The sequence below is a fragment of the Oryctolagus cuniculus genome, chromosome 10, assembly GCF_964237555.1.
Source record: "Oryctolagus cuniculus chromosome 10, mOryCun1.1, whole genome shotgun sequence".
Classification (NCBI taxonomy): Eukaryota; Metazoa; Chordata; class Mammalia; order Lagomorpha; family Leporidae; genus Oryctolagus; species Oryctolagus cuniculus.
Window position 1 is genome coordinate 70,556,409 of NC_091441.1, and position 23,513 is coordinate 70,579,921.

General features: G+C 42.3%; 2 protein-coding genes across 9 annotated transcripts in view; one reads left to right on the forward strand and one right to left on the reverse strand.

Annotated features, from left to right (window-relative positions):
- LDLRAD4 (low density lipoprotein receptor class A domain containing 4) overlaps positions 1–8,290 on the forward strand; it is a 273,217-nt gene extending 264,927 nt beyond the window's left edge. For all 8 annotated transcript variants that reach the window (XM_051852199.2, XM_070050536.1, XM_070050537.1 and 5 more), the window contains one exon: positions 1–8,290. This exon is cut by the window's left edge and continues 19,999 nt beyond it. The gene's annotated coding sequence lies outside the window, so the exon portion shown is untranslated.
- The window catches only part of FAM210A (family with sequence similarity 210 member A), a 36,299-nt gene that overhangs the window by 4,270 nt on the left and 8,516 nt on the right, over positions 1–23,513 (reverse strand). Inside the window, exons 2-3 of the mRNA XM_008260993.4 lie at positions 6,820–7,330; positions 584–695 (exon numbers count right to left, since the gene is read on the reverse strand). Coding sequence (XP_008259215.1) covers positions 584–695; positions 6,820–7,295 — 588 coding nt within the window. The 5' untranslated portion in view covers positions 7,296–7,330. The remainder of the gene's footprint in view (positions 1–583; positions 696–6,819; positions 7,331–23,513) is intronic.

A 23,513-nucleotide genomic window follows, 5' to 3' on the forward strand; every position in this document is an offset into this window, starting at 1 on the left:
TTTTTTCTTTGGTAGATGCTTCATAGAATCTCATAAGAATTTGTCAATTGAGAAAATTATATCAATATGGTTAAATCTTATAATTTACAGTGAGTCTTCTCTTCCAAGGCCCATGGGTATAGAAACTATTTATAAAAAGAATGGCATCTGAATCCAAAGAACATCTAAAACAAGACAAATAACTAAGCCTGATTTACCACATAAAACAGTTTGGGTTAAACCTTACTATTTCACCTGCTAGGAAAAGGTGAGCTATCATAAGCAGTAAAATAAATGCTACGTTTCAGCAGTAAGTCAGGTAGCACAAAGATCTCTGCAGAGGGGAGAGGAATTGGTGAGTCTCATGTTGACCCCAGCAAGCCAGGAATGATCCTCTACTCGTGAAGGCACTTCTTCCTAAAGCCATCGTCTTATTTACACTTTACAATTCGATAACCTTACTTTACTAGACACAGAGGAGATGAAGCACAAGGGTTTCAGTTGTAAAGGACTCCTGGGAGCGAACGGGGAGCTTTAAGGAGAGTAGGCAGGTCAGGGGTCAGGTCTGCGAGTACCAGGGCAGCCTGTGTGGAACAGCACCCACCTTAAACATGGCATATGCTGTCAGTGCATTTCCACTCTGGGAATTTTTCAGGATGTTTACTATGCTGTCAGGTAACCCAATGAGTTCTAGAAAAGGAATGACATTCACTCCTCTATGAAAAAAACAAAAAGCAATTTACATATATATAAACTTTGTAGGATATTTTCAAAAGATTATCTGAAAACACCAAAACCACAATTTACTATAATCTGTATTAATCAATTTTTGTTTTTCAAGTTGATTCTGCATTGCCAAGCACTTGAATTTCACTCTACTTACATCTGACTCGATGCACAACACACAACACACACACACACACACACACACACACACACCCCATCACTGTCGTGCTGCATCTTACCGTCCGCAACTTCTAGTTTGCTTCTGCACGAGGCATCCTGATCAGTACATTCAGAAAAGAGTAGTGATTAGAACAAAATGAACAGCTTTAAGGAAACCAAGAGATAAGAATTGGAATCATCTGCCTGATCTTACATTTCCTCAACCAAATCCCACTTCCTTAGAATGCTCCAGCTCAAATTTCAATACCTGAGTTTTTGCCTTTAAAATTACAAGTCAAACTATCCTATTATTGTAGGATAAAGCCTCACTTACTGTGCTATTATGCAAAGAGTAAATGATTCCAGAGGTTTGATTAAAACTTCAATTCTTCTAAAAGGATGCTTCTAGTCTATTAACAGACTTAAAAAGCAGATGAAGAGGCAATTAGCATAAACTGCAATAAGATTTTGGATGGAGGGCGAGAGAGAAGGCAGACCAAGTCTCCACCAGGAGCCGCTAAGACCTGCTTTATTTTTAGTCTCCTGATGAACAACACTTTGCTACTCCTGCTCTCCCGTTCCTGCTCCCTCAATCTCTCCCTGTGCGGTTTTACAGTCCCTGTGGCTCTTCACTCCTAAACCAAAACAAGGTCATTCCCCTACATAAAAATAATTATCACATACAGGAAGCTGAGCATATATTAACAAGTGATTTAACATACCATCTTCAGTAAAGTGCCCTAAATTGCCCCAGGATGTCCCTTACTGCTATCCTTGTCTCTCCTGGCCCCTTCTCTCCAGAAGTGCTTCCCAGCAGGTCTCCTTGGGAGGAGGCTGGAATGTCTTCCCTGACACTGATATCTTAAGGTATCTAGGCCAGCGGCATGGTGGGACCTCTCTCAACATGGTTTATCTGTTTCCTCATGACTGGATCCAAGATAAGTCGATGCTGTGTCCATCTCAGAGCACCAGAGCAGGGGCCTCATAATACGGTTCTCTGTCGCATGCCGGTATTCCTAAGCCTGCCTCTCGGTTGTGGCAGGGCCATCCATGGGTCACTCTGCTGGGAGTACATCTTTCCCTTTGCCATTAGGAAAGGGAAGTGGGCTTGGGGAACAGGCGTTCAGCCTAGTGCTGGCTAAGATGCCCACATCCTGCCTGGCTGCACCTGGGCTTTGCACTTGCCTCCAGCTCCTGACACCAGCTTCTTGCCAATGCCGACCTCAGTAGAACCATGATGGTTCCAATGGTTGGGTCCCTGCCACCCGCATGGCAGATTTAGATTGAGTTCCTGGCTCCTGGCTTCAGGCTAGTTCAGTTCCAGCCATTGCAGGCAACTGAGGGGTAAACCAGCAGATGGGAACTCTATCTCTGTTTCTCTACACCCACACCCCCAATTTTTTTTTAAAAGTGAACTCTATGGATTAATTATTATTATGGAAAGTGTGATCTCTTAATTTAAATATTAAAAAATAATTTGGAGGGGCCAGCAATGTGCCAAAGCCAGCAAGGCTGCTGCTGGCAATGCCAGTATCTCATTTGGGTTCTGGTCTGTGAGCTGGCAGCTCTGCTTCTGATCCAGCTCCCTGGCTAACGGGCTGAGAAAAACAGCAGAGGAAGGCCCAAGCTTTTGGGCCCTTGCCATCCACATGGGAAACCGTGATGAGCTCCACACTTCTGGTTTCAGCTTAGCTCAGCCCTGGCCATTGCAGCCCTCTGGGGAGTACACCAGAGGATAGAAGATCTCTCTCTCTGTCTCTTCCTCTCTCTAACTCTGACGTTCAAATAAATGAATAAATCTTTACCTCCCCCCTAAAAAAAAACCCCAAAAAACAAAAAAACAAAACTGGGGCTGGCACTGTGGCGTAGCCAGAAAAGCCACCACCTGCAGTGCCAGTATCCCATATGGGTGCCTGTTTGAATCCTGGCTGCTCTACTTTTGATCCAGCTCTCTGCTAGGGCCTGGAAAAGCAGAAGATGGCCCAAGTCCTTGGGTCCCTGCATGCACATGGGAGACCTGGAAGAAGCTTCAGATCAGCCCAGCTCCAGCTATGTAGCCATTTGGGGAGTGAACCAGTGGATGGAAGACCTCTCTCTCTCTCTCTGCCTCTGTAACTCTACCTTTCAAATAAATAAATAAATCTATAAAAATACAAAAAAAATCAGAAAAAAAAATAATTTGGTTAATTGGGAAAGGGTGTCTAATTAACCAAAGAAATCAAGGAGGGGCTGGCGCTGTGGCACAGCGGGTTAATGCCCTGGCCTGAAGCACAGGCATCCAATATAGGCGGCGGTTTGAGACCTGGCTGCTCCACTTCCGATCTATCTCTCTGCTATGCCCTGGGAAAGCAGTAGAAGATGGTCCAAGTCCTTGGGCCCCTGCTCCCGCAGGTTGACCCGGAAGAAGCTCCTGGCTTTGGATCGGCATAGCTCCGGCCGTTGCAGCCAACTGGGGAGTGAACCAGTGGATGGAAGACCTCTCTCTTTCTGCCTCTCCTCTCTCTGTGTAACTCTTTCAAATAAATAAATAAATCTTAAAAAAAAAAAAAAAAGAAATCAAGGAGTATTCTCAATAGTTACCACTCATCACCATCAGAGAATAACCATTACAATTACTGATTGCCTAAAATAAGAGGAAACCAGAAGAACTCAGGGAGCATTAATTAAAAACTCAAATATAATACATTCCAATTCAACTATGATCCAACCTGGTTTATCTCTACTTCTTAATCTTTTCCAACTCTCTATTATTTATTTTTATTATTTTTTATTCTTTTAAATATTTATTTATTTATTATTTGAAAGGCAGAGTTACAGAAAGGCAGAGGCAGGGGGGAGGGGAGAGAAAGAGAGAGGTCTTCCATCCACTGGTTCACTCCCCAAATGGCTGCAAAAGCCCGACCTGGTCCAATCTGAAGCCAGGAGCCAGAAGCTTCTTCCCAGTCTCCCACATGGGTGGAAGGGCCCAATGTCTTGGGCCATCGTCTACTGCTTTCCCAGGCCATAGCAGAGAACTGGACAGGAAGTAGAGCAGCCAGGCCTCTAACTGGCGTCTACATGGGATGACAGCACTGCAGGCAGTGGCTTTACCTGCCAGGCCACATCGCCGGCCCCTCTCTTTCTAGATAAAGATACAATCCATTAAAGTTCAGATCTGGAGTTAGTCATTCCATGGTTCTAATCAACTCACTAAAATAATCAAGTAATGTTCTGCTAGTTTTATCTTCTGGTACCAACATGGTTATGAAATTATTTCATTAATCATTTCCTTCTCCCAATCAAGTCCAGTACATAAAATCAATACATTTAAAAGCAATCACGAAGGGGTCAAATACAAAAGTTAGTGATTAAAGAAATAGGCATCTAGTTCCTCTTCTAAATTGTTGACTTGATTTTCTTAAAAAAAAAAAAAAAAGGCTCATTTTGTTTGGAATTGCTAAATGGAAGGTCTTAAGATCTGTGCAGTGTTTGTGAGACAGGGATGGAAACAGAGCTTAGTTTAAATTAAAATCTATCCATACGCACAATTTAGATCTCCCTGAAATAAGAATTAATAGAATACAAGGGGACACTTTGCTCTGGTTCAGAGGAGGCAGTCAGGCTGGCCACTGGGTGCTGCCGTGAGACATCAAATACCCATCCTTCTAGCCACAAACGACTTTTCCTTTCTTTTGATAGTAAGTAGGCAACAAGAATTTTTTCCAATTTGAAATGCTAACATATAGCAACTATCTTCTTGTTAGTTGCTTTTAAAAAGCTATATTTAATATAAAGAACTTCAATTTTACAATAAAATCGTCTCACAGACACTGCCATTTGAACATAGCCTACCTTCCTTTTTCTTTCATCCATGAGTTCTATTTCCTAAGTATTACTGGTGATAAAGGTCTTCACTTAGAACACATCAGTTCCTCAAACTGAAATATTACAGATCTACTGAAGACAAAAGGAGTGCTGCTTAGGAAGCAGCAGGTTCTGTGCTACACAAATCAGTGGCACGATACTGTAACCCAGCCAGCCAGGCAGTCCTGCCTGGGCAGCCGGGGAGCGGGGGAGGGGGCTCATGACCAGTTCTCAGCCCCAAGTCAAGTCGTGCAAGGTAAGGGACATGAGTTTAAAGTGCAGTCTTCCACTGGATTCAGCCACAAGCATTCTACAGGAAAAAAAGCGGGGGAGGGTAAAACTAAGAAAGCTGCACGTCACAGCAGAGGGCAGCCACCATCCAGCTCAGGTGCCAAGAGCACACTGTCACCTCTATCACTGGGTCACTCTGCATCTCCTTTTTTAGTTACAGAACTCCTTCACCAAAGAAGGCAAGGGAAAGTAAAAGGAACAAAAACATTCTTTTTAATAGTCAAATTAAGGGGCCAGCATTGTGGTACAGTGGATTAAGTTGTTGTACGTGATGCTGGCAAACAGTTATCAGTTCAAATCCAGGCTACTCCAATTCCTTTCCAGCTCCTTGCTGGTACTCCTGGAAAAGCAGTGAATGACGGCCCAAGTATTTGGGCCCCTGCTCCCCAGATGGCAAATGTGGGTGGGGTTCTGGGCTCCTGGCTTTGGCCTGGCCCAGAACTGTCTGTTGTGGCCATCTAGGGTGTGAACCAGCAGATGGAAGATTCTCTCTCTCTCTCTCTGTCACGTTTTCTTTCTTTTTTTTTTTTTTTCTTTTTTAAAGGTAGCCCAAATGAGAGACTCATATTCAAATTAATTAAAAACAGATTTCTCCTTCTAAGGCCAGGATGCTGAAGGCATATTAAAGGCAACATAAGAAGAGCAAAAGAAACAGGGATTACTCAAATCACTTCCACAATACTGAATTACAGGAATCCTCAATGGCTCAGAAAGGAAAGTCTAATATGTAGAAAGCCATTCATTAAATAGCAGGACTAAATTTCTAATAATTTTTATTCAAAAATGTTTTTGTTCTGTCAAAAATTAAGGACAATTTTGAAGACTTCTATAAATACTTAACATGTCCGGAAGATGTCATTAATAAACAAAGAATTCCACAAAGCACAGATACAGGATCTGCTGGAAAGAAAGGCACAATTCTTAAAGAAAATCAGCCACTGACCCAATGCTTGCAGCCTAAGACTGCCGCCCAAGCTCTGCTGCACCAGGCCAAGCTGTGTAGAGCAGGCATGTGGCCTTCCTCATGGCAGAAGCACTGGTCCTCCTGCTGCTACAGCAGTGACACTGCAACTCAGCTTCAAAGGAACAGTATTTAACAAGGATGCATTTAGAAATTCTGCCCTACAACAGAGTCCAGGCTCTTCCACACACAGTTTAGAACAAAAGGTCATAACATCAGCTGGAGGTAAGTGACATCACAGCATACACCTGCAATCGGTATGTGTCTACAACTGACAGTGGCCTGACTCTCGCCAAATATTTTAAGAATTTCCCACCAAAAGCATACAGCCAGCAAAACAGTTGCCTTTTGTTACATTTATAAACACCCTAGGAAACACATAAGCAGAGGACCCATGGTGCTGCCAAGTTTCTGAAACCTGCTATTTTATCTCCAGGCTCTCCTGAATGCTGGCTGAGAGCAGCACAGCAATGAAAAGCAAGGGCCGTGAGATCAAACAAACCTAACTGGGCTTTGGTCCAGACTCCACCTCTTACCAGCTGAGTTATTTTACTTCTCCTTGCCTAATCTGTTTTCTCAATGATAAAGTGAGAAGAACTGTTACTACTGACTTCATATGGTAGCCCTGAGGATGAAATGAGTTGATACAGGTTAAAAATTTAGCAAAATGCCTCCTGCACACAGTAAGCAAACGTTAGTGGATATTCCCAAAATGTGAACAACAGCTATGAAGAGTAGTCACTTTCTGCCAATCAGACATTCAAGCATTTTAAAAACTATTTAAGGCTACCATTAGTACAATTAACAAGGTTAACATTCTGAGAAAACAAGGAAAGAGGTCCAACCAAGCGAAAACTTACTTGATGGCTGCATAATAAAATGTTCCAAACCACACACCAGAAGTTATTAGATGCACTGGAATCAAGACTTTCCCATATTGTCTAAATGTTCTCTTAAATCGCTGATAAAGACTAATGGATTTGTCTTGTAAAGGATCAGGCTCTTCCTTTTTTTCCGAAGGAGCTCCTTGGGCTGTGGCCTTGGATGATAAAGCCCTCTGGAATAGAGTGGCTTGCTCCCATGGTTTATGGTGCAGGGTCCCGGGTTGGGGGCGATGAGCAGCCAAAGGCTTCCTCTGTTTTGCAACACACTGGGTAGCAGGTAAGTGCAGCCACTGTTTTTGAGGGCCTTGTGCCAAAACCACTTTGGATTCAGCATTAGACAAGATTAATGGTCCCTTTATGGCTTGACAGTGTCCCAAGAGACCAGCTTTCTGTGGTTCCAGGCACGTCCTGTGTGCCAGTCGAGATATAGTCCTTGGTATGTTCCATTGCATTTTGAAGGATGGTGACAGACTTCAGCGTCTAGAGCCTAGATTAAAAAATACCAGATTATACATAGGTTTCCATTTTAAACCAACTGACCATTAACTATCAGGAAGAAAAAGACTCTTAATTTCTTACTTACCCAATCCACAGAAATTAATCACAGTACATAGCTTCAAAACCGTAACAGTAAGATTTAATTGAAGCACATCATTTAAACATGATAAAGTAACCAGACCGGGAATCACAGAGGGCGCTGTTTTGAGGCTATCCTGTAACTACAAAAGGGATGTTTCTATTATTCTACAAAGAGAATAAACCTGGAGAGAAAAAACCTGGATTCTCCTGTTTTGGAAACATAATCCCACGGAATTCATTTCCAGACTCCAAGCCCACCAGGAAAATGAGGATGACTTCAGTTACAAGAATGAACCTGCTGACCTAAAGGTGCTTTTGCAACCCACGAAACACCACACAGGTGCTGGCTATTACTACAAATGTCAGGGTCTGAAGATGACTGGACATTGGTGAAAGGAGCCAAGAGCCACCATAAAAAAAATGGGGCTCTTGAGACAAACCGTTCCAGAGACGGCCTTGGGAAATGGGGAGTAAACCGGTTCACAGAGAAAGCAGTCAGCTACTAACCAGAGATACACAGAACACCTGCCTTGTAGATAAGCCCCTTCCCTACGCTTGCTCAAGGTTAACAAAGAAAGCTACAAGGCACATAGCAACCTATTCCTCACTCCTAGAAACCCTCTCCCCTAATGTATCCCTTTGACCTAGTACTTTTCCACCGACATTACCACTTTAGACTGCCATACAAGGCCCGCTACTGAAAATTATCCAATGAACTTATGCCAGCCTATAATATGTTAATTTTGTGGTTTTGCCCTTTAAAAGCTGTGTGAGATAGCTGCTCGGGGCTCCTCTCACTTGCTTGCTGCTTGCAGCAGTAGGGGGCCCATTTGTACAAATGAAATAAATTACCTCCTGTTCTATTGCATCGTCTGGTCCGGAGTCTGTGTTTCTGGGGTCGTCACAAGAGGACACCGCTTTTGGGGTCCTACAATTGGTACCCTTTGCTGTGTAATACCTTTGGACTAAGTTGTGGAAAGGTATAAATCGTGTCTCCAATTGGTCACAAGAGTTGGCCGCTTTTCCCTCTGAATCAAAGGTGGGGGAGTATAAAAGGTATACAGTGGGGTCTAATTTGGCATCACTGTGGGATTACAGTATATCAGTCTTTTCCAGACACCTAAAACTTTTTTTCCAGAAAGGCAATATAATGTAATTTTATGAGTTAACAATATTATTTTGAGCAAATTACTAGGCCTCTCAAGATAAAGGTCTCCCTGGCGGGAAGCAGAACTACAGCAGCCATTACTAAATGGTCAGTTTGTCCTCAGCAGCAGGCAGTACCCCTGCTCCACAGCCATACAACATCAGCTACCCTTACTACTTCTACATTGAGAACAGATGATCTTATCTTTTAAATTGTATATTGAAACAGTAAGGTTTGAATTAGAGTCCATTTTCCATGAAGACTCATTATCCAGGATACAAAGTTGACTGGGGAAACAGAAACTGTCACTGTAGAAAAGCACCCATTAATGAACTACCCACCAGTACGATTATTTCCCTCCACTACTCCTTGCCTAATTAGTAATTAACACCAGGTTCTAATAGTCTCTCACAGTTAATCCAACAACACAATGCAAATGGTGAGTTGCTAAGTGAAACTGAGAATCTTGCAAGATAAATAGGCTCCAGGAAGCCTTTAAAAGCGACACAATTGATACAATCAGAAGCAAAAATCAGTGCCGTGAAGAATCTGAAGAATCAGACCAATTAACAGCCAAAGGGAATGGTGAGCCCTGGGGTACAGGGGTGAAGCCTCTGCTTGGGAGGCTCACATCCTTTATCAGAGAACCTAGGGTCCAGTCCTGCCTCTGCTTCTGACCCAGGTTCCTACTAATGCACTCCCTGGGAAGCAGCAGAGGATGGCCCCAGTACTCAGACCCCTATCACCTACGTGCAGAACCAAATGGAGTTCCTGGCCCAGCCACGGCTATTGTAGGCATTTGGGAAGTGAACGTTGCTGTTTTTCAAGTAAATAAAAATAAACATTAAAAAAAAAAAAAAAAAAAGCTAGAGATAATGACCAGTGCTTCAAGAATGCTTTAAATATGGAAAAATTATTATTTTTACAAAACTGACCCTCCTGTGGCTATTCACTGTGCAAGTCCAACAGGAAGCAAAGCTATCCCACGGTGTTCTCCTGTGGCCTGCATCTTTAGCTCCATCTGTGCTATTCTCCGTACACATGGGGCCTCTGCCATCAAAGAGGACTCTCCACAGCTCAGCTGGAATGACAATCTACCCACCTACTTAGAAATACCTCTTGGACCACAGGAAACTCAAACTGAGGATAATACTCCAGCTACAAGTACGCTTCTTGGATTGTAATCAGTATCACAATGGACAGCCTTTGGTTGTCCTGCTCACTGCTCCCGTGCAAGCTTATGGCAGTAGCCACTCTAAGAAGGGACCCCTGCAACAGAGTACCCTCAGATTACAGTCTGTGTTGCAGCAGTAGTCATAGTCAGCCCCTACCTGTTCTGCTTGGCTGTTGCTTCCCTGCAGTGAGTGTGTTCAATAAATCTAGCCCTGCTTACTCTATCTGTTCTGCTGAATTCTTTCACTGCCTGCGACCTGCAACACCAGCCTCCAGTGGTTGCTTCCCATGATGTGCACATTATCAGAGGCTGGAATGGGGAGCAGAGCTAGGACTGTGATACAGGATGCAGGCATCTTAACTGATAAGACAAATACCACCTCTAAATCTATCATTCAATTCTATTTTGCAGGATTTTAAGTGCTGTTATTTGGTTATTCTGAGAAATTGCTGACACAGGAATGGCTCTGAAAGCCTGCCCCTAGTAAAGAAAATTACATTTATAAAGGCCGTCTAACTCAGAGAAGTAGAAAGTGAGCAAACGTCAACAGCTTGCTGTTATCTCCATTTCTGCCTAGGAAAGATCTTTTCCCAGGAAGAGATCCCTGACTACTTGGCTGCTGGGGGATGGGGAGGGAGGGTGGGAACAACTTCCCCTGCAATACAAGCCAGGTCCTGCTCCTGTGCCTCTCTTGTCCCCAGCCTTCTGTCGCCAGAGATGCATCAGTGGTCCTTGTCTTCACACAAGAATTTCAGATATGAGCCAGAGTAGCAGTCAGCAAGGTAGCAAAGTTCAAGGAGAACACACCTGATGGGCCAGGCAGGCATCTTAGCAAATAACCTAGAGCCCAGCCTGCACTCAGCCTGGGGTTTCCTAGCTGTGGACCATCTGTTTCTCCTCCTCCCTCCCTCCCTCTGCGGGATGCTGCTGGCAGAGGCACAGAATGAATGGAATTCCCCCAGGACTTTATCAGACACGGTGGTGTTGGCCCAAAAAGCAGCCCCCCTCCCGCACACACATACACAGGGCTGGGAAGAGTCCCCTAAGCTGTCCCCGGGGAGGGCTGGGATCCAGCTAATAAGGTGATGTGGCAAGGGCAAGACTTTAGGTGTACAAATGCTGGTCGACTTCCAAGGGGTGTGTCTGTGCTTCTTCCCTCATTCAACTGCATGAAATTCCCAATCTTGTCCTTCAGCCCCTCTCACACACCTGGACTTCTGCTTCCACAGCCTGCACCAAGAAGACAAACCCCACCCCTTTGTATGGACTCTGTGCAAGCTTCAAATGTCTGGCTCTGCTTTGCATTTCATTCTGTATGTGTATGCCTCCTGTGTTTAGGCACACTAATAAAATTTGTTATTTTTCTTATTAATCTAAGGTCAGTTTTTTAAAAAAATATTTATTTATTTACCTGAAAGTCAGAGTTGCAGAGAGAGATACCTTCCATCCTCTGGTTCACTCCCCAGAATCGCAACAGCTGGGGCTAGGTCAAGACAAAGCCAGGGATGCTGACATTTACCCACTACACCACAATGCTGGCCCCTGGTCCATTGATTTATAACCTAAAATTATCAGGCCTTCAGAGGGAAAAATCACATTTATATTCCCCTAAAGCTAATCCCCCCAAATCTGGTTTTATTTATAAGGAAGGCCTCGTTGCCTTGACTTTTACAAGAAAAGTAAGTTTGAAACAAAAATTTGCCTTTTGTTGTTTCTGCTTTCCTTAGCTCTTTCCAGTTTATAAAACCAAAGGAGCACCAGTTTGTGTCCCATCTGCTTCTTTGATCCCATCTCTCTGCTTATGGCCTGGGAAAGCAGTGGAAGATGCCCCAAGTGCTTGGGCCCTCCACTCACATGAGAGATCCGAAAGAAACTCCTGGCTCCAGCACTGCAGCTCACTAGGCTAATAATCCTCCACCTGTGGCGCCGGCACTTGGGGTTCTAGTCCCAGTTGGGGCGCCGGTTCTGTCCCGGTTGCTCCTCTTCCAGTCCAGCTCTCTGCTGCGGCCCGGGAAGGCAGTGGAGGATGGCCCAAGCGCTTGGGCCCTGCACCCGCATAGGAGATCAGGAGGAAGCACCTGGCTCCTGGGTTCGGATCAGTGCAGCGCGCCGGCCATAGCGGCCATTTGGGGGGTGAACCAACGGAAGGAAGACCTTTCTCTCTGTCTCTCTCTCTCTCTCACTGTCTAACTGCCTGTCCAAAAAAAAAAAAAAAAAAAAAGGAAAGCAAGCAAGCAAGCAAACAAGCAAGCAAACTAGCTCATGGCTTCAGATTGGCTCAGCTCCGGCCATTGCAGCCATTTCAGCAGTGAACCAGCAGACAGAAAACCTTTTTCTGTCTCTCTCTCTCTCTGTAACTCTGCCTCTCAAATGACTAAATAAAATCTTAAAAAAAAAATCAACCTCCTGTGCTCAGTCTATCAGATCAGAGCATACATTCTAAAAGCCAATGAAGATTTGTAAACTAAACTGGTTTTAACTACTTTTTGACAATAATATCAATATAATATACAGAAGATGTAACAATTGTAAACATGCATACATTTAATGAGAAGGTCCAAATAAATGAGGTGAAAACTGGCAGAATGGAATGAAGAAAGAGATGATTCTCCTGCTACATTTAGGGAATTAAACTCAGCTGGCAGAAAATCACTACGATCTGTTAACAACACTGTTATCAACAATCTAAATGAGATTATTATAGAGTATTTCCTTTAGCAAGAGTAAATGCACAGTCTATTCAAGCTTGCCTGGAACATTCAACAAGACAGACCACATTTCTGAGACATAAAATATACCTTAACAAATTTAAAAGAATGAAAATCTTGTAAAATATGTCCTCATACTACAACAGAATTAAACTAGAAATCATTAACACAAAGATAGGTGGGAAATCCAAACATCTGGAAGTTTTTAGCCTACTTTTTAAATAACTCATCAAAGAAGTTTAAAAAACATTTTTAAGTAAATGAAAACGTAACATCAAAATTTGTGGGATGCAGCAAAGCAGGGCTCACAAGAAAATTCCAAGCTTTGATTGCACTTTTAGAAAAGACCTAAACTCAGTAAAGACACCATTCTTTCTCCTTAGAAAACTAGAGAAAAGAATAAGCAGAGGAATAGAAACCAGAACAGAAATCAATGAAATGAAAAAGGGAAAACAGAGAGTATCAGTGAATCCAAAATCTGGTTCTTTAAAAAAAAAAAAAATGAAATTAACGACTGAACACAAATTATCAGTATCAGAAATGAAAGAGGAATAACTACCAATCCAATAAATATTAAAAAGGTAGTTAACTCTATTAACTTAGATGAAATGGACAAATTCATTGCAAAACACAAACTACCACAACTCATACAAGGGGAAATAAAAGACCTGTATTTAAGGAAACAATCAGAAATTAAAAAAGCAACAGGCCCAGACAGTTTCACAAGTGAACTCTACCAAACATTTGAGGAAAATAATACTAAGCACACTTCCTTCCAGAAAATGGAGGCAGAGGAAAGACCTCCTAACTCATTTTATGCGCTTGGTATTTCCCTAATCCCTAAACCACCTAAAGATAATCCAGGAATGGAAGACCACAGACCAACATTCCTCATGAAAATAGAAAGTTACGTCTTCAACAAAATATCAGCAAATCAAATCCAGTAGTGTCTAGAAAGAATCATATATCCTGACTAAATGAGATTTTTAAAAAAAAAATTATTTATTTATTTGAAAGTCAGCATTATACAGAGTGGGAGAATAGCGAGGGAGGGGGAACAGAGAGAGAGACAGATCTTTCATCCACTGGTTCACTCCCCAGATGGCTACCATGGCCAGAGCTTAGCCAGGCCAATGTTAGGAGCTTCATCTGGGTTGCCAGGGACCCAAACACTTGGACCATCTTCTGCTGCTTTTCTCAGGCCATCAGCAGGGAGATGGATTGGAAGTGGAGCAGCCAGGACAAGAACTGGCACTCATATGGGATGCTGGTATAATAGGCAGCAGCTTTACCTGCCAACCCCAATGCTACCCCAAATGAGATTTAGTTTAGCTATGCAAGGATAGTGCTATCATTTAAAAACCAACCCATCATAACAACAGACTAATGAAAAAGTACATAAACTAATGGAAGAGAAGCATCTGGGAGAAAAAAAAAGCCACACCCATTTGCAATTTAAAGAAAACAAAGTACTTTCTGCAAACTATGAGTGGAGTGAAACTTTTTCAACTCTACAAGGAATATCCATAATGGGACATCTTCCCCTAAGACTGGGAACAATGCAAGGAGGAGCTCTCTCACCACTCCTATTAAGCAAAGATGGCACTCCAAGTCTTAGCTGGTATAGTCCTCCAGTGAGGTAAAAATTTAAAAGTACATAGAAAGGAAATTAAGAAATAAAACTGTTTTTCTTTGCACGTGGCATAAGTGTCTATGTAGAACATCACAAAGAATCTACAAAAAGATTCCCGGAACAAATAAGCCAAAATAGCAAGATTACAGGGTACAGTCAATGTATAAAAGTCAACTGCTTTTGTATATACCAGCAATAGTAACCAAAACCAGTTAGAATGGCACCCCCCAAAAAAAATCACTCCAAGAAACTTAAATATAAATGTAGCAAAATACAAGTATGTACAAGATTTATCTGAGGAAAACAAAACTCTGAGAGAAGTCAAAGATATAAATAAATGGGAAGATAGTCCATGTTCATGGACAGAGAGATTCATCATTAACACTTTTTGTCAATATGATCTATAGGTTCAAAATTATAATCCCAGTCAACAGATTCTAAAGCTTGAATTCATTTACCATAAAGCTGCAGGAATCAACAGGCTTTCATAGTGAAAAAGATTCATGGATTGTTGACAAAGGACAAAGGCAGTTCAAAGGAGGAAGAATAATCTTTTCAACAAATGGTGCTGGCTGGACAGCTAGATATCCATGTGTAAACCAATGAAACTTGAGACTTTTTATATCTTTCACAAAATTTAATTCAAAATGAATGACAGGCCTAAATATAAAATGAAAAACTATAAAATTTCTAGAAGGAAATCTAAATGACCTTAAGTTGGCAATGACTTTTCAGTTACACCACCAAAAAGCTACCATCCATGAAAGAAAAATTTGATTAAGTGGGACTTCATTAAAATTTAAAATGTCTATCTAGTCCATGACACTGAAAAAATGAAAAGATAAGTCATATACTGGGAGAATATATTCACAAAATTTATATATGATAAAGGACTTATAACCAAAATACACAAAGAACTCATAAAATTCAACAGCAAGAATACAACCCAGTTACCAAATGGGATAAAGATGTGACCAAATCTCTCACTAAATAAAACAGACAGATGAAAAGATACTCATCAGCATGTCACCAGAGAACTGGAAATGAAAAACAATGGACACCATTATACAGCTATTATAACAGCAGAAATCACACCACCAAACACTGTGAGGATGTGGAACAACAGGAATTCTATTTTGGAAGAGATCTTGGCAGTTTCTTACAAAGATAAACTATAAAATCTTAGAAAGGCATACTATAGGATCCAGCAATTACATTCCTGGATATTTACTACTCAAATGAATAGGTAACATGTCCACATACAAACCTGCACAGGGATGTTTATAGGAGGTTTGTTTACAACTGCCAAAATCTGGAAGCATTCAAGACATCTTTCAATAGGTGAATGGATAAACATGTGATTCCTCCATAAAATACAGTATTAGTGATAGTAGTATTAGATTTTAAAAATATGAACTATCGATCCCTTAAAAGACATGGAGAAACCCTAAGTGTATATTGACCAAAGACAGTCTGAGAAGGTTTTGCGGGAAAACACAGTCTCTGTACCTTTTCACATAACACTTCTGATGACAACTTTGCAAACAGTATTCTCCTACAACTCTCTCACAATCCAGCACACTTGTGACCAGATGTGAAAGGAATTTACCCACAAACAAGCAACTCTTCACATCTCTGGAACCTGCTGAGTGGCCTACAATGTAATTCTGATACTTCTACCTGGGCATTAGAGCCCACAGGTTAACGGCTCATTTTCACCAAACTGCTCCCAACTCTAGATGTCCATTCAAATCCCAGGAGGTGACCAGTGCTTCTGGCTGATGAGCTATCAATCAAGATTCCTGGAACTCCCACTGCCCTCGGGTTTGGTAATTTGGTAGGATGTTCTCAGAACTCAGGGAAACATGTTTTGGGGATTATTATGAAGGATTCAATTAGTCAGATGAAGAGGTACCTGGGGTTAGATCAGGAAGAGTCCCAAGAGCAGGAGTTTCTGCATCCCTGGAGTTGGGTCCACCAGCCGGGAAGCTTACCAGCTCTGCAGGTCAGGAGCTTTTATAGAGCTCCACCTCCAGCCCCACCTGACACATCCTTTCCTGAGACTGGCTGATGGGGTTCAAAGTTCAGATCCTTTACACATTAGGTAGCCTCATTAGTATAAACTTAGGTGTGATCTTCAGGGCTTGTGAATACAAAAAAACACACAGAAAACAAAAAAAACCTCACACTTATTACCTAGGAAACAAAGTTAGGAGCTTTGTGCCAGAAATTCCTGAAGGGAACCAAAAACATGCAATCATCCTCCATATCTATGGATTCTACCTGAAAAAAATTAGGGAAAAACTGCATCTAACCCGAATGTATATAGAACTGTGTTCTAAATATTCCCTGAACAGTACGGTATAACAAGTACTCACCCTGTATTAGGTACTATAAGTAATTAGACATGATTTAAAGTAAAGGATGTATGTAGGTTATATTCAAATACTTTGGCATTTATAAAAGGGACTTGAACATCTGTGGGTCCTGGAAGCAATCCCGCATGGATACCAAAGGATGAATATACTCCTTACTACAGTATTATACTGTATGTTTCCAACTCTATGACATCTTAGAAAAGGCACAACTACAGAGATAGTAAAAACACATTTGTCAAGGGTTGGAGGGTGGGGAAGAGATGAACAGGTAGCACCCAAGGCACTGTTAGGGCAGTGAAACCATTCTATATATACTAGAATGGTGGATACATATTTGTGAAACCACACAAAAGTATGCAAAATAATGAGAACGCTAATGTTAACTATGAGCCTTAGTAAACAATAATAGGGGAAACCGTAGGGGTAAGAGTGTTATAGATAAGGAATTGTCAGGGACTAGAGAAAAAGCCAGAGGAAATGTCACCACATCTTTCCCCAGAGCTGCCGCTAAAAAACCCCTCCAATGGCCTGCAACCTAAAAATCTCTACTGCAGCATAGCTGCCACCCAGAACCATCCTGCTGAAAATATCCAACATGGCTGCTGACTGCTTCATCACAATGACCTCTAGACTATTATATCATTATAAGACTTCCATGGCTGACACTCCCACTCCCATCATGCTCCTTAGGCCATGACACTGCCAAGACTTCCTAAAAAGGCCAGAAAACAGGCAAACAACAAATTCCTAGAAAGCTCTGCCCCCCCCAACCCCCCCCACCTCGTGCCTCTGGATTACATAAAGGGATGATCTGCACCCCAGTGGGCTGCAGCTTACTACGGAGTGTGCCCACACTCACTTTGAGTGTGCACTTTTGCTTTGCCAGTAAATCTTACTTCTCTGCTAACTTTATCTACAACTTTTCCTTGAATTCTTTCGTGTGTCAAAGAAAAGACCCTCAGCTCCCCAACGTGAGGGTGGGTCTGTGGGAACGCCAATATCTCTGCTCAATGTTTCTGTAGGCCTAAAATTAATACAGAAAATCAAGTCTATTAATTCCTTTTTAAAAAGCACACTGTGGTCTTGCTTAATAAAACTGACAGTGTATAGCCTTGCCCTGAAACACAAGTATGAAGCACTCTGAAAGCTGAAACAGAATAAAACCAGCAAGTGAAGAAAAGAATTTCCCCCAGTTATTCAAGCTCTTCCAAGTCACCAAATAGGATGTAATTCAAATTTTCTTCAACAGATTAAGAATATCGTAAGATATTAAAGATTTATTTCTTTAATTTCTTATCACACCTTCACTGATGGTTAGTCAAATTCAGTTTGCCTATTAGAAAAAAGGAAGGCATGCAATGGTTTCAATTTAATTTCTTTCTTTCTCTCTCTTTTTTTTTTTTGACAGGCAGAGTGGACAGTGAGAGAGAGAGACAGAGAGAGAGGTCTTCCTTTGCCGTTGGTTCACCCTCCAATGGCCGCCGTGGCCAGTGCGCTGCGGCCAGCACACAGCGCTGATCCGAAGGCAGGAGCCAGCTACTTATCCTGGTCTCCCATGGGGTGCAGGGCCCAAGCACTTGGGCCATCCTCCACTGCACTCCCGGGCCACAGCAGAGAGCTGGCCTGGAAGAGGGGCAACCGGGACAGAATCCGGCGCCCCGACCGGGACTAGAACCCGGTGTGCCAGCGCCACAAGGCGTAGGATTAGCCTATTGAGCCGCGGCGCTGGCTCAATTTAATTTCTAATGTATAATCCATCTCCTTCAATCTATTCTGTATTGGGTGCTTTCTGATACCAGAATGAGCCACAAAAACAGGCTGTGCTAAGGACGGAGCAATGGCTTAAATCTTCAGGAAAGGTTATTATGCCCCCTAGTGAAGTCCTATGGAATTTCCCTAATAATTCAATGATTTCTAAAACAGTCAAATCTATCTTTTAAGAAGTCAATGATTTTTCCCAAGTTACTAAAAATATTTATTTGTCAAGATGCTCAGATCTTTATTTCCAGAAGACCCAAGTTCCCGGGCAAGCCAGAGGGGTCTGTGATGGTAACACAACTACAGAATCCACATGGCCCACTGCCACTCACCTGCTTTTCAGTTCTGGCAGTTGTTCTCTCCGTGCAACCTGACAGGAATGGAGGCATTCCTATCACAAAGACCAAAGCTCTTTCTTGGCTCTTTTCTTCATCCCTCAAATACAGTTAAATGCTATTTTTTTATATGGTATTTTAGTGTCTGGTGTGAAAACAGAACAAAAAATCACAATGAAAACAACACTGAACTTTTCAAAATGGACTCAGGAGGCCTCCAGGGGAGCAGGATTTATGCACATCTCCTGTCGGCTGCCTGGGAATGGGAATCTTGGTTACCTTTACCAAACATCTGGAACTGATAACTATATTGTGTCCAGAATAAAGATGCATATAAGAGGTTACCAGACTCTCACTATATGAGTATTTTTATTAAGTACTCATATATACATTCATTATCTTTTGTTTTCCCGCAGCCATTGTTCTTTCTCAGTATCTAAAATTTCCTACAAAGAAAATGTTACTGCTTTGTAACACATCAGCACCATCTCTCTGTCTTCTTTGGAACACCGATTTAAAGCAAATCTGCATTTCCTGAGTTCCTAAAACCCTATATAAAACTCTTTTACTTTTATAATTTCTGAATGTAAATTGATTGACATTAGCACTCTAAGTTATACCAATACTTACTAGTGCTAGCTTCCCTTCTTCATCTTCCTATCCAGTGATCTGGTCAAACCAGGCTCATGCAGTAGGGTCTTCGATCATCTAAACTTTGGCCATTAATTCAAGTAATCCTAGTGTAAGGGAAAAAACTGTTTCCCCTCTACTCTCACAATACATAATACCTTTGTAATCAAATGTAGAGATCCCCCCTCACACCATAAACAATTCTCTCGACACTAAGTGTCTCACATTCACTCCATCAAATGCTACCTATCTTAAGACCTTGAGTCAAATCTCACAGGTTCAGGGTGTAGTCCTGACTACTTCCTATTTCAGATGCAAATCACAAGTGAAGGTGGTCACCTACACTTCTGACTTGAATGGCTAGAACTTGGGAGTTCCCATCTTGGGTTCAATTAATTCCATAAATCCTCCTTGGGTTTGACAAATTTGCTAGGAAGACTCACAGTACTCAGGAAACATTTATTTGTATTTACTGGTGTACTATAAAGATATTATAATAGATACAGATGAAAGCCAAAAGGAGACAGAAAGGGTGAGGTATATGGTGAGGGGCTCCTATGGTTTTTCTGGGCACACTACCCTTCAGGCACATCCATGTGTTCGGCACCTGAAAACTCACTTTATCTTATTGTTCAAGGGTTTATATAATGCAAGTTCTCTGATCTCTAGCCCCTTCCCAGAGGAGGGAGGGTGGGACTGGAAGTTCCAATCCTATAATCCCTTTCTGGAGACTAGCCCCCAACCTCACTAGCATAATTGCACACATTATGGAGGGACCTCATTTTAAACTTCAAAAAAAAAAAAAAAAAAATACTCCCATCACCCAGGAAACTCTAAGGATTTTACAAGGTCTATGACAGGAACCATCTGTATTTCATATTATTCTACACCTAGGTTCTTGAGAAATCATTTCTAGTCATGTCCTTAACCTTGAAATCACCTGCTAGCTCTTCACAAATTAAATCCTCACAGCTGCACTATCCCAGTCTGCAGCTACTTCTATTTCCAGCCTCCACTCTGTCATCCACAGCCTCCTCCTAGCGTCCCCTCCCCCGCTTCCCTTTCCTTTTTCAAGTCTAGCGGGTCCTCCTTGTTTCAGCCTGAGGTCTTCACCAGCTTATCTTCTACTGCACATTCCTGGAATCACCGCCTTGTCCTTCTGCCACACCATCCCACAAAATCCAACTCTGAGACTGTCCAGCTGTTTTTTTCCACAATTACATCTCAACAGTTGAGCACTGCTCCTGAAGTCTATACAACTGAGTAGATCAGTAGCAGCACATATAGACAGTATTCAAACATCATCCTATCTCGAAAGGCTCTCTGTTTGCTATATGACAATTCATGGTTTCTGGTTGGCTCTCTTCCACATTCCCCTCAAGGACTTTTCTACACCTTGCCCAATCTCTCCAAGCATCTTACAACTTACTTTTGTCAGACGATAAATTTAAGTCAGATGATGACCCTCCTGTTTAAAAACTTCTCTTGGAGTGAGAGCCTAGTCTGTACACCTGCTTCCAAAGCCATACCTAATCTCTTCCCTCACCTCACCTATTTCTTCCTCTCATTCTAGTCTTCACTGACTCTGCCCTCCCCCGCTCCCTTGCAGCTCTGTCATCATGCTAAAAAGGCCCCTGCCTTAAAGTTACTGCACCAGTTGTTTTCTCCGATTGGAACAGTCTTTTCCCGATATCTGCAAGCCACCTATAAAGACTACTTTGACCATACTACTTAAAACTGAAACACTACTGCATTCTCATCTTCCTTAATTTGCTCTTAGTTCCTTTTGTTCAGAGCATTCATCTTGCAACATTCTGTATAATTTAACTGCTTATTATGTTTACTCTTTAACGGTCCCACAAGGATCAAGACAAAACAAAGACTAGCTGACACACAGCAGCGCTCATTAAATATTTGTTTAATGAATAATCAGATAAAACTATCATCTTCCTCCTTTTATAAGTGAACCAAAATTATCATTGACTACATTTTCCTCACATTTATTTAACTGCCATTTCTCTCTCTTTTATCTTCAACTGCCCTCTCCATTGGATTCTTTCCTTTGACATATAGATACAAACCAAGAAAATAGATCTGTCATATCTGCCCAATTTCTTCTCTCTCTTTGACCAGCAGTTTCTTAAAAACAACAGCTGCTTCTTTTTCACATACATTGCCCTCCCACCACAAACCACTCAATGAGTTCTGACTCATACCTGTTAGGCCTTTCATTCTGTTGCAGAGTTGTTCTTACCACTTGCTTCCTACTTGTTCAAAGACTTGTTTCTATGCCTCCAGTTTTCTTCCGCCATTTTATCATGGAGTTTCCTTCTCAGCCTCATCCATAGACTTCTCTTTAAGTTTGAGCTCTTTGACTACTCTACACACCTTCTATGAGTAAACTGTTTTGCATCCATTAAAGTGATGGACCCCGAATTTGTATTTTCTATCCAGATCTTTTTTCAATTCTTGTTTCTTTGAAATGCAGAAGGGGTGGAGCTGGTGGGGGGTGGGGAGAAAAAGAGAAAGACAGCGAGAGAGAGAGATCGAGAGAACCATCCTCTGGTTCACTCCCCAAATGCCCACTAACAACCAGGGCTGGGTCAGGAGGAAGGAATTCTATCTAGGTCTCTCATGTTGTGGGGAGGGACTCAAAAACTTGAGCCATCATTTGTTGTCTCCCAGATGCATTAGCAGGAAGCTGGATTGGAAGGCAGAGGCAGGACTCATCCCAGGCACTCCAATAAGGGATGTGGGTGTCCAAAGCAGTGGCTTAATCTGCTGTGCCACAACACCTACTCAGATCTTTTTGTCTCTCAACCAACCTGGACTGCCCAAATGTTTATTCTGGACACAAAGCACCTCATAAGGTACTCATTAATACCTAGTCTTCCCAATCCCATTTGGTGCCCAAGACAAAAAGCTACATGGAAGTCAGCCAGGAATCTTCCTATCACTTCAGTTCTTGCATCCAATGTTTATCAAGTTTTACCAAATCAGTATTGTAGAGGGGCAAATTAGAGGAGCCGCATAAGAAAGAAGAGAAATGGTCAAGGAGAAAGAATGACCAAAAGAAGACAGAGACTCAAAAGAGATCTTAGATTCTCGAAAATGAAATTAAAAAACATAAAAACAATAAGAATATAAAAAAGGTCTGTCAGTGCAAAACCAACAGGCTGTTGGCCCTTTACCATGTGAGGTTCTAGTGAAAAAATGGCTGTCAATGCACCAGCCCTCACCAGACACGTCATCTGCTAGCAACTTGACTGTGGACATCCTAGTTTCCAGCACTGTGAAAAACAAAATTCTGTTAAAGTCACCCAGCATGTGGTGTTTTTTAAAAGATGTCTTTATTCGAAAGGCAGATTGGCAGAAAGAGAGGGAGACACAGAGAAGGTGGTGTTCCATCTGCTGGCTTCACTCTCCAAATGCCTGCAATAGCCAGGGTTAGGTTAAACAGATGTCAGGAGCCAGGAACTCCATCTGAATATTCCACATGGCCCAAGCGCTTGAGCCAGCATCTGTTGCCTCCCAAATGCAAAGGCAGGAAGCAACCGTGACATGAGCAGGGACTCCAATACAGGATGTGAGTGTCCCAAGTAGGGACTCTACCCAGGGGTCACAATGCCTAAACAGACTTAACACAAAATACACCCTTCTGAAAATATCATCTCCACTGATGAAAAAAGGAGTCAAAACGAAGAACTTGAGAACGTGAGAGTTGAGGGATTAAAGTCTCACTATGGTCCGCTGAGAAAGCGCAGGTAGTTCTCATGGACTTAAACCACACAGATCACCTGCTGGGTGGCTCATCTGGTGTCAATGACTTTCCTCAGTCCAGCTCTCTTTCCTTGTTAAAAATGCCAGAGATGTCAACAGCTAAGATGTTCAGATCTTGAAAGAATGACTTGGTTATAATCTTTTCTATAATTACAAGTTTGAATTACACAGTTCTAATAAAGCCTTGTTCCTTAGAGCACAACTCTGATTATAAATTTAAACTTCTCAATGTTAAAACCAGTAACTTCAGCCGGTGCCGCGGCTCACTTGGCTAATCCTCTGCAATGTGGTGCCAGCACCCCGGAGTTCTAGTCCCAGTTGGGGCGCCGGATTCTGTCTTGGTTGCTCCTCTTCCAGTCCAGCTCTCTGCTGTGGCCCAGGAAGGCATTGGAGGATGGCTCAGGTCCTTGGGCCCTGCACCCACATGGAGACCAGGAGGAGGCACCTGGTTCCTGGTTTCAGATCGGTGTAGCGTGCCGGCCATAGCACCCACTTGGGGGGTGAACCAACAGAAAAAAGGAAGACCTTTCTCTCTGTCTCTCTCTCAC